Source organism: Hydra vulgaris, chromosome 03, assembly GCF_038396675.1.
Source record: "Hydra vulgaris chromosome 03, alternate assembly HydraT2T_AEP".
NCBI lineage: Eukaryota > Metazoa > Cnidaria > Hydrozoa > Anthoathecata > Hydridae > Hydra > Hydra vulgaris.
Window position 1 is genome coordinate 60,744,587 of NC_088922.1, and position 12,070 is coordinate 60,756,656.

The following is a 12,070-nucleotide window of genomic DNA, read 5'->3' on the forward strand; positions in this document are numbered from 1 at the left end:
CAATTGCACATTATATCGATTTAAAACAATTTGAAGTATTAAAAGAGTACATGCAAATGATGATACACATATGCTTAAAAAAAGGACAACAGAATATGATCATTTGTACAAAGTTAGACCAATTGTGCAATCTGTTCTTGATATGTGCAGGTTATTTGAACAAGAAGAATGTCAGTCTTAAAATGAACAAATAATTCCCACAATATCAAGGTGTCCAATCAGACAACATCTTCCAAAGAAACTGCACAAATGGGGCATAAAAGTCTGGGCACGATGTGGAGACAGTGGAATACTTTACAATTTTACTATCCATCTTGGCAAGAAAGAAAATACCAATATTTCTAAAGAATATGGTAAAGTTGGATCAGCAGTGCTTAAGAAAAAAACATAGGGCATAAAACCTTCATGGATAATCTTTTTACCAGGATAAAATTGTTGAACACCCTAAAGGATTTTGGAATATGGGCTGTAGGAACCATTCCTAATAACCGTTTGCATGTTGCTGAAAAAGTAATGTCCAAAAAAATGAACTAGAAAAAATTGGATGTGGCTCATTAGATTACCGAGTTGATTTAAATTCTGACATAACAGTTATACATTGGATGGATAATGGAGTAGTACAGCTAGTATCTACATTTAATGGTCCATCATTAGGAGAATAAATTAACCGCTGGTCCAGCAAAGATAAAGTTATTGTGAAAATGTCTTGTCCAGAAATGGTACATCAATATAATAAACATATGGGCGGAGTTGACTTATGTGACATGTTAATGGGATTGTATAGAAATTTTTTGTTAGGTACAAAAAATGGTATATGAATACAATTTGTTATTGTATCAATATAGCAAAAGTGAATGGTTGGATTTTGTATAAAAGACATTGTAAATAAAATGAATATATCAGGAAAAATTATTCAGGTATTAGAATTCCAAACACACATTGCAGTTTCTTTATTAGAAGAAAAAAAGGTTCCTCAAGGCAGACCAAAAAGTGATACACCTGCTGTAAAAAGAAAACTCTGCCCAGTAAATGCCCCGGCTAAAGAAATCTGTTAAGACAATATTGATCACTTCCCTAACTTTTCTGATAACAGCAAAGGTGCAAACATTGATATAGTTGTATTTTTTGTGAAAAATGCAAAGTCCACTTTTGCTTGGTTGTGTTGGTCTCATAATTGTTCTTATAATTTCTACAACTTGAGTTTTAAATATTTAAATGGAAACTTATATATATATATTTTAATATTTGTATTAATGTCTATTTGTTTTTAGCATGATTTTATTCCAAAAATTACTTGTAAAAATTTGTGTAGTTTGTATACTTTTTTTTTGCAATGTTATTATAGAACAACATGTCCATATCTTTAAAATAAATCATGAAATGGATTTTTTTGGACATAAAGTAGAATACCATAGAGGTAAAAAATAAAACATAAAATTTTTAATTTTATTTTTGGTGTGATTTGGTGAAGTAAAGAGTTAATTTACTTTGCAAAAAAGAATAGTAAACGGCAAATATTATTTTAACTTTACTTTAATGATAACAAAAAAAGCATAAGACTTAGATTTTAAAACAGAAACCAGAACTAAGATTAATTAATATAATATCAAATTCAACAAAATTTTGTTTGACAGCATGTATTGTTTACAGTTTCCGGCGAATGTCTTTTTCAAAGTATTTGAAAATTTTCGCATGATGTTCTTCTACTACCTGTAGAAAAATTGCTTTTGGTTTTTATACTTTGTGAGAATGCTATTGCACAAGTGCAACTGCTCGCTCTGCAAAATCATTCAAAGAAGCAATGAGATGATGAAGTGACAAAGCTAGCTAAAGACTTCTCTTTAACTTTCGTGAAATCTAACATTATCCGTTTTGGGGGAAGTTCTGATCCTGCAACATCTAGAGCCTTAATCATGTTTCACTTTTTGGATAAACATGTATCTGGATCAAAGAATCCAAGTGATACCATCAATTAACTGATATATTACTAGTGTGTGGAAATTGCTGTTTCAGCTGCCTTAGAGGTTGCCTTGTCTATGTTACTTGCTACACAATGGAGAAACTCCAGATCATTAGCTGGTGCTGCAATAGCCAAAGGATAATAATATGACAGCAAACAATCAATAACAATGATCGCAAATGCTGAATATTGCTTGATACCATTCTGTTCTCATTAATTTTGAAATAGACTTATCTTGATCGCATATAATACACAAGCTATCCACCTTGTATGACAGAGTGCTCCAGCCTGAAAATTAATGAATACTGTGAGAAGGAGTGTCGCCAAGATAAATTATTGCAAGTTCCAACAAATCCCAATAGCCATCTCTAGGCTAATTCATGAAGGGTTGACACTGACAAAAGGAAATGATTTCATCACAATCAGTAACCTTGACAGCATCATCCATGTCTTCAAAATGGATTTGATTAACATACTTTCAGTTTTGCTTGAACCTCTAACATACTTTCAGTTTGGTTTGAACAGTTTGGACAAGGGGATGGCATTTCACAAACACCAAAAACTTTTTCTGCAACAATTTCCATAATAAAATGACAAGCAAAGTTTAGAAAATTGCTACCAAGTTTTAAATCAATTAAAGTATAGGCACCCAAATGTACACCCAAACGTACACCCAGATGTACACCCAAACATACGTACAAACATACACTGGTGTTGCTGCTCTGGTGGCATCAAACGACATCACTTGTACATAATCTTTAATGCACCTGTGTTCAAAACAATCCAGCACAGCCTTGGCCATCTCTTCACCTGTTCCTGATGGAAGTTTTGGGATGCCAAGGAGTTGAGTAACAGTTGCCACTAAAATAACTACAGGTAATCTGTCAACTTTATCAGTTCCTCTCAACTCTGGTAAAATTTTCTTGTCCCAGAAATAAGACAACAACAGTCATTTTTTACTTATGACTGTTTGTTGTTGTCTTATACTGCTATGATTTATAGAAATCTCTTCTACATTATACCTGAGACTAAATACTGATGCTAATAGGATATAGACTGCTTTTTGATCACTCACTTAAACTCGATCAAGTACAGCAGCTACATATTAAGTAATTATAATTTTCTTTTGTTTGCCCTGCAGCGTTCTATTTGTACCACTTTAACTTTGACTGAATCAGCAAATTCTTTTTCTACTTCACTGCTGCTACTAGTGTTAGTTCTACAGTCACAGATAACATTTTGCTTTCTTTCTGTTTTTTCACATAAGGTCTAACTTAATTTCTTCTTTTGTTTGTGTGCTTCTTGTATTACCAAATGTTTGTTTTCTCCCACCATAAAGCTCCATCTACCCTTCTCTCTCTGAGAAGATAAGAATGAATGATTTCTTCAATTGTAATCAATTGTAATTTTAAGAGTATTAGCATGGGCTAAGTCAAAAAGATTATTACGAAAGACTGCCATTTTAAATAATTGTTCACTACTTTTGCAAATACATTATAATGTGCCATTGTCTGAATTTTGGCTAATAGACTATTATATGAGTCTAATAGACTATTTTGATATAGATGAAATAAATGTTTAAAGCAATCTGTTAATTTTGAAAAATAAAAATATCAAGAAGAGGAACATCTGGCAGAAAATTTTTATTTACATTTTACATTATATTTATTGATTTTAAACTTATCTCTTTGTATAGTTTAGATCTATAATTCATATAATTGCTTTCCTAAATTATAAAAAGTCACTAAATACAGATAGCACATAATAAAAAATGGTTAAAAAAATATTTGAAGGTTTAGTGATTGCAGATACATCTATATAATAACTTAGGCTTACTCATGCATTTTCGTTTATGGAATAATTATATTTTTACATACAATATAGAAACATGAATATAAAAAAAAGTTTTTTAAAAACAATCGGCATCAGCCGATGGTTACCAAGATCGATGCCGATGCATCGGCTAAATGGTTGATGCATCGGCAGGCTGATGCTGATGCATTGGTGCACCCATAATATATATTATAAAAATAGTTGGATCCACTCTACCTACTAAGCTTGAGCTTCTTTCCCATCACCGTAAAGTTGCATCTCTTTCTCTTTTCTACAAATACTATTATGGTCGCTGCTCAAAGGAGCTATCATCTCTAGTTCCATCAATTAAAACTCACTCTTGCTTGACTCGTCATTCAGCCTCATTCAGTTACTACATCTAGTAAATGAATGAGGCTGAAGTCTCATTCATTTACTATATCGATCCCTACATGCTCTAAAAACTTTTATTCATCTAGATTTTTTCCTCGTACGTCAACCCTTCGGAACACTCTCACATCTTCATGTTTTCCTGACTCATACAACCTTCAACTTTTTAAGTTTTTTCAACTGTTTCTTTGCCCTATAACAATATTCTTTTTTTATAGTAACTCTAAACATAGTAGTGGTTGCTTGCATCCTTGTTGGGAATGAATCAGAATAAAAAAATATATATTTATGTTTGTATATATATGTGTGTGTGTGTATATATATATATATATATATATATATATATATATATATATATATATATATATATATATATATATATATATATATATATATATATATACATATATTCCTAGTAAATGCGTAGTAAATTCCTAGTAAATCATTTTACTGTAACAATTTAACCCATAAACAACTTTTGTTGTTTATGACGTTAAACAACGTTACTCTTTTTTTGATTTTTTTTTTAATTTTCGTCCATTTTTATTTATAAATAATTAAATTTAATATTTGCTAAAATAATATATTTTTTATACTATTTTTATTATTTTTATTTAATTATTACATATTAAATTTCTTTTTTTTTTTTTTTTTTAAATCTATTTACAAAAATGAGTTTTACTGAAATATAACCATGTTTAAACCTAACCCTAACCCTAACCTTAACCTTGCTCCAACACAAACCCTATTTGTTAGTCAATGCATGTACTTTTCAGTTCTTAAATGTTGCTTTATAAATTTTAAGCTAACTAAAAATAAATTTAATAATATTTTGAGCTGATGCATAGGCATACCTGCTAAAAAAGACACACTAGTAAAAAGTGGCGAAAATATTTTAAAAATTTTTAAGTAAACAATAGACCTTTTTAATCATAAAACTTTTTTATTGGCTATGAGTATAAAAATTTATTTTCTTGGTAAATAAAACTTATTTAATAATCTTTACTTAGTCTTGTTTTATGCTGCGATGTTTTGGATATAGATATAAATAACTAACTAGATAAGTAGCCAACTCATAAATGTAATTAAATAATTATAAAAGTATTTTTAATTAACATATAATATATAGCATATGTAGCGAAGGCCTTTGCCCATATTTTTCTAACAAATTTAATCATTTCCTAAACTATGCAGGCATAAGCTCTATATAACAAAAGTTGTACAAACCCTAATAAATTAAAAACAATGAATGGAATTTAACTAGGCCTATATATATATATATTTTAATGACAACTGTAAAGCTTTTAAAATACATTTCAACTTTGATAAGTAATTAATTAACTAAGTATTATTATTGTAAGATTATGTAATTAATTAATTATAAATATAAACCTGCATTACAGTAAATTAAATTAATTATAACTCTAAATTAAAGTTAATTTCTTTTTAATACAAGGTACAAACAATTTTTTTCTTAATAAAAATTAATATCTTATAAGACCCACCTTGTTTATGAACACTTCATGAAAAGCAGTATTTTCTAATAAACAGTTTTTTTGAAAAAGCAAAATTGAATCAATAAAACCTTTATTTATTAAAGTTCTCAAATCTAATTTAATAAAATTTAGAGCCTCTCAACACTTAGTTGTGTTAGTGGTAGAGCAATTACTAATTGGGTATCATCTTGGATCATCTTGTACATTATCTTTGATCATCTTGGAATATTTTAGTATTGCTTCCTTTACTTAAAGCTTACAAGAACATTTATTATTTTACTAAAACAAATTTTTTTTTGTTTCCTTTAAATTCTTTATAAAAATCTTTAAAATTTTTTTAATGGACTCATGAACAGGTTCACTTTGTTCATCTAAGTTACGATGTTTTGCTCGCAAAAAAATTCATTACAACTATTTCAATAATAGGTCCTTTAAATTTATCAACAACCATAGATACTTTAACCTCTTTACAAGTAAAAAAAAAATTTATTATTAAATTCATTATAAGGCCTACTTGATTTTACTACCTGAGGAGGTTGCAACACCAGAATTCTTACTTTCCATTTCCTTTTGTTCTATAACTTTATACACATCAGAATGGATGCAATTTTTATGGTACCCTAAACTGAATGTAGATAATGAACTCAGTTCAACATAACAGTTTTTTTTTTTTATCTTTTGTAGTAGAATCAATTACTTTGCACTTGCATAAAAACTTCTTTTCAGTTTCAGTATAATATTCAGTATTTAATTTTAACAAAAGTCTTTGTAAACTCTATTTCTAGACTCATTTTCAAAAGAATATTTTATACTTTTTTTACAATAATAGTTTATTAATTTACAAAAACTAAACTCATGTGTCAGTATTAAATCATTAAAAATAATTGTACATCTATATACCAATATAATGTAATAGATATTGCACTTATCTAAAAAAGTTAAAAATTCCTAAAAATAAGAAAAGTAATTTATTTATACTAAGTTTGAAGATCTAAAACTTTGCATACCAAAATTTAACTAAACTTGACCTTAATTACATAACTCATCTCTTTAAAAAATATGTTATGAATGAGTACTGTAATTTTAATCTGGTAGTTGAAGACTGGAACTAGGTTTAACTTTTATGTGTTCATTACATTAGAAAACATGAAATGACTTAAATGATACTTAAATGATACATATATTATACTTATACAGTAAGTAAAATGAAAAACAAATAATAAAAGTGCAATAAACCAGTGTCATCAGTAACCTAAATCCAAATCTTGTCTAAAAAAATTGAAGAAACTTCTTCAGAGCTGTATAAAATATTATAGGCTCCGGGCTTCAGCAAAGGTTTCAACATTATTTTGTTAGAAATTGTTTAATTACTAGATGCAATAAAATAAAGTGATAAAACAAGAGTCTAGAATATTTATCATTTAGAAACTACTGATTGTTTTTGAAAAATTTTATGTAGTATGAATCTAGCATAGAATCAATCAAAGATCAAGACCAGCCTTTATGATTTCAATAAACATTATTGGTAGAATTTTTTTAAATTATGATGTATGCATAAATGTACAAAATTAAAAGCTTTTCATTGAGCCATTACAAAGCCAAAACAAAGACTTTTATTGAGCCTTGACAAAGTAACTGTAGAACTTAGGTAAACAGTATTTTATACATTTATAAAAAAGTTAAGCTTTAAACCTTACCTTGTGAGTATTCAATGCTGGAGACTTTTTCACCAAAAGTTTCATGATCCCAAAATCTGGGATCTGAAACACTAATTTGAAGTATGGCATCATCAGAAAAATCAATAACTGCAAATCGCACTCCGGTTGGACCCATTTTAAACTGCTTAGAAAAATCTTGGATAAAATTTATTATTATTTTCCAATTAGCTGATGTGACACTTGTTGAAGCGTCCAATAGAAATCCAATTTCTATTTGTTTGGTGCATACTAAAATAATAATAATAATAATAATAATAATAATAATAATAATAATAATAATAACAATAATAATAACAAAAATAATAACAATAATAATAACAATAATCTCAATTGTGCTTTCTCTACGCGTAGTTTGTGCTTTTTCTACGCGATATGTGCTTTCGCTACAGATTTGTGCTTTCTCTACGCTTTTTTTTTGTGCTTTTTCTACGCAATGTTTTTTTTCTACCGTTTTGTGCTTTCACTACATTTAACGTTTGTGCTATTTCTACCGCTTTGTGCTTTTACTACAATTTAGTGCTTTCTCTACCTAATATTTACCGTTTTCGCTACCGGCTAAAGGTAATTATTATTTAATTATTTTGAAGAATTCTTAAAAGAAAATCAAAAACCTTTTTTTTATTTGTTACACGTTTTTTATTTTTTTATTTATTTGAATAAGTTTAATCGCTTAAAATAAAAGTTATTTTCTTGGAATTTCAGCAAGATACATGTGTTTGTATATTTATTTAATTGTTATAGATTCAGATGAATTTGGATCAAGATATTCTTAAAAGTTTTGCGTTAATTTTTAATAATATTTTGACTGTTTTATGATGTTTATTGCTATATTATATATATTTTTGTTCGATTGTCCCTATTATAAATAATTTTTTTTTCATGCAACTGCCTTTAATTTAAATAACCCAAACAATCTTCAATAATAAATCTGGAGAAAATCTAACTGTTTCCATTCTACAACATTATTAATGTTTATTGTTAGTATTGCTTATTAATGTTAAGCAATAATAATAATAAATAAAAAATAATATTTATAATGTGTTTCTAATAATATCATAAACACATTATAAATATTATTTTTTGCTTATATTTAGCAGTTGAAGTTTAGTAAGAAAAAGTTTTTAAATTAAACAGTTTATATCATGGACAAAATTGTGAAATCATATGAAAAGGTAAAGTTCCTTAAATATATATATATATATATATATATATATATATATATATATATATATATATATATATATATATATATATAATATAAACCAAAAAAAGTTTTTTATATTATATATACAGTTACAGAATATACACATTCATTTAAGATTAGTTGAAATAGATATTGATATCTGTATAATATTTAGAGAGGATCTGAAGTTTCAGCCAAACAAAAGTTAGTATATGCTTGTGAAAGAGATGAATCACAGCATTTTAAAAAGTTGTTCATTGATAATAAAATTGGTTTGTTTCATTTTTTATAATATGTTAATTATTTTATAACAAGCATAATATTTAGTATTTTATATTTTATTTTACATTTATGTTTATTTATCATAACTTGTAAATATCTTAAGTGAACAGATAAAAATAATCCTAGTGTTATCTAAAAATATTTTAAAATGTGTTATAACATGTCCTTTAACGTGTTATAACATGTTCTTATAACATGTTATAGCATGTCCTTTAATGTTAAAGGACATATTAGTTTTCTTTTCAAATACTTTACATATATTTTGAGATGTAATATATTAGGTTATGGGATTTTTACCAAAAGAGATTTTGAAGCTAACGAAGTTTTATTAGAATATAAAGGTGAAGTTATATCTCGTGTGGAAGCAAAACTGCGTCACAAAAAGTATTTTATGGAAAAAAAAGGTTGTTTTATTTATGATGTAGATTTTGGCTCTGAAAGAGTGAGGTATGTAATTTTTTCGACAATATAATTTTTTATAATGATAATTGATGATAAATATTGAAAGGTTCCTTATAATAATCTCCTTAATATTTGTGTTAAACTTAATTAAGTTTTATGTGATAAATAATTAAACTATTGCTTTTAATAATTTGAAAAAATAATTTTATTTATTGAAGAAAACTCAAGTTCAAGAAGCTGAATTTTATTAAGTTACATTATGTTTAATAGGCTGTTGAAAAATAACTTTCGTAAACTTTTATTATTATGTTTTATTATTAATATTATTGTTATTGGGTGAGAATCTTATCAACATTCGGTGTTTCTATGTCTAAAATTCAAATGATTTTTGATATTATAATTTTATAATGAAATTTAGCATTGATGCCACTTTTTCATTGTCTTTTGGACGTTTTATTAACGATTCAGCTGAAAAGTTTTCAAACTGTAGGCCAAAATGTTGTTTGGTGGAAGGAAAGTATCGCCTTATGTTTTTTTCCAAATGTTTCATTCCTTTGAATACTGAGCTGCGATATGATTATGGAGACAAAATCAATCAAAAATGGAGAGATTCTGTAAATTTTTTGTAGTTTATGCATTTTTTGTTTGTTTTCATAAATAGATTTAGTTTAAGATTATTAATTTTGTTGCTTAAGATTTTCTACATCCTAATCAAAAATTTATCTTATCTAGAGAGACTATTTAAAACCATTAACAGTTAATGACTTGAGAAATTCATTACTTGGAAAGGTTTACTCTATATACTTTTTGTATTTTAACAACCTAGTTGTTTTTTTATTTAGTAAATAATTCTTTTAAGAGCGTAAAAGTTAATAAAATTTATTTATTAATTTTTGTTTCATTTCACTTTCAGCCTCTTAAACAACATTTGACAAAGGTGTCAGAGGTTTGTGTATTTGTGCATTTATTATAGATAAATTTTCTATACTTATATATTATTTTTTTTAAACATTTTAAAATAAAATTGCTTTAAAGGTTTTGTTGTGTTCAAGTTCTAATCAATTAGAGGTATTTTTATTGTCAGCTTTTTCAAATAATTTAAAATTTATTTGAAAACTATTATGAATAAAATTTAAATAAATCATATTTAGCATTTACTTTATATTTTTTCCCTCAAATGCCTAGATATCAATAAAAACTGTTTTTTTTTTGAAAAGAAAAGAGTTGCAAAAAATTTTCTAGATTTATCCAAAAATCTGGGTTTTTTTAAACTTTCAATTTTTCCAGATTTCCAAAAAGTTTTATGTGAATACTAATTTAAATATATATTTTTGCAATGTTTTTTTTTCTAGCTTTTTTCAGTCTTATAAAAAATATATTAAATATTTCATAGAAATTAAGAAAGCCATTAGCTTAAAGCTAAATTAAGAAAAAAATAAAGAAAAATAAATTTTGTGTGTGTGTGTGTATATATACACATACAAAATATGTGTGTATATATAAATATATATACACACATATATGTGTGTATATATATTTCAGTTAGTTAAAATTTTTCAGCTTTCTTTAAAAATAATTATTCAGAAATTTTTGGGTTTTATTTATAAAAATTTTATAAAAACATAAACTTATTTTTATAAAATATTTCTTTCTTTCAGGATGTAGGTTTGAAAGAAAGTTCTCTTGCAACAAAGTAACCAAATTTAGTCTCACTTATTTTCTAATTTTTTGTTATAGTTTATTACTTTTTGTTTTTAACAAAGCTTGAACTTAATATTGACAGATATCGAAATTTTGGGTGAATATGTCAGACTTGAGTTAAAAAATATTTTATTTTTTGAATTAAGCTATTTTTGTTAATTCTCCTTTACCATTGATTTGCTTTTTCTACTTATTGATCAATTTTATAGTTTAATGAATCAATTGCGTCAGTCCCCGGCTGTGTTATTCAAGGAATCAGAAGAAGTATTGGTATTACATCAGTTGTATTTTTGTTTACAATGTTTTATTCATTTAAATTATATTGCTTGGGATAATTAATTAATCAATGTTAAATAATCAAATTAGTCAATATCTCATATATTTATGTCTAGTCTTGCAAACTAGAATTAGAGTACGAACCAATGGTTTCTTTATCTGACATTCTTCTTGTAAGGTAAAATTTAAAAATTAGTTATTTTTAAAATAGTTGTTCTTCAATTGTTTTCTGTCACTAACTAATTATGAAAGTGACATTCTTTAGACCCACTGAAGAAAAAATTGATGAGGTAGTTTTGATAATTTTATTTTTGTTTAAAAGGATGCAATAAATATAAACTAAAATGCCACACTGATTTTATGTGCAGAGTGAAAAGAAAAACCTAATGATTGATATAAAAGAGATCAAGACAATGAAGCAAAAAAAAGCGAACTCCGATAATGTGATTCAAGAGTAATTTTATTAAGTTCTTTAGCTTGTAACCTTTTTACTGAAAATTATTCTATTAACAAGCTAAATAATTTTTAGATCTTTTAAAATCAGTGTTGAGGAGGTAATTAATTTGAGTTTTTATATTTATATGTTTGTATGTGTGTTTATATATATATATATATATATATATATATATATATATATATATATATATATATATATATATATATATATATATATATATATATATATATATATATATATATATATATAATTCATTTTAAAATAAGTGTTTGCCAACCATTGGAATAGAAAAAACTACTTTTATGGTGTCTAATGAGAACAATGGAAACCATCATATAGGTTTAGAAGAAAGTCCTCATGGGTCCAAGTAAACCGAAATTAACAATTAATTTT

At 26.1% G+C, this 12,070-nt stretch overlaps 2 protein-coding genes across 4 annotated transcripts in view; one reads left to right on the top strand and one right to left on the bottom strand.

The window, feature by feature from the left end:
• Positions 1-12,070, bottom strand: part of LOC101238626 (uncharacterized) — a 144,805-nt gene that overhangs the window by 23,782 nt on the left and 108,953 nt on the right. Inside the window, exon 26 of the mRNA XM_065794620.1 lies at positions 7,356-7,604. Coding sequence (XP_065650692.1) covers positions 7,356-7,604 — 249 coding nt within the window. The remainder of the gene's footprint in view (positions 1-7,355; positions 7,605-12,070) is intronic.
• On the top strand, positions 8,464-12,050 carry LOC136078317 (uncharacterized). Of its 3 annotated transcripts, XM_065793894.1 has the most exons (14): positions 8,464-8,548; positions 8,735-8,831; positions 9,123-9,288; positions 9,662-9,857; positions 9,976-10,032; positions 10,157-10,189; positions 10,279-10,311; positions 10,902-10,936; positions 11,154-11,214; positions 11,337-11,398; positions 11,486-11,510; positions 11,589-11,674; positions 11,750-11,774; positions 11,944-12,050. In XM_065793894.1, the coding sequence occupies exons 1-14, from the start codon at positions 8,519-8,521 to the stop codon at positions 12,046-12,048; spliced, it is 1,011 nt and encodes a 336-aa protein (XP_065649966.1). In that variant the 5' UTR covers positions 8,464-8,518; the 3' UTR covers positions 12,049-12,050. The 3 variants fall into 3 exon arrangements, with proteins under 3 accessions (XP_065649966.1, XP_065649965.1, XP_065649967.1); XM_065793893.1 differs by lacking the exon at positions 11,944-12,050 and having other exon boundaries at positions 11,750-11,937; XM_065793895.1 differs by lacking the exon at positions 11,944-12,050 and having other exon boundaries at positions 9,123-9,225; positions 11,750-11,937.

Excerpts from the sequence above, each read along its gene's own strand:
- LOC136078317 (XM_065793893.1), top strand. The coding sequence starts at position 8,519 with ATGGACAAAATTGTGAAATCATATGAAAAG. Across the intron at positions 11,215-11,336 it reads AGGAATCAGAAGAAGTATTG|TCTTGCAAACTAGAATTAGA; the intron begins GTATTACATCAG and ends ATTTATGTCTAG. Across the intron at positions 11,511-11,588 it reads CTGAAGAAAAAATTGATGAG|AGTGAAAAGAAAAACCTAAT; the intron begins GTAGTTTTGATA and ends TTTTATGTGCAG.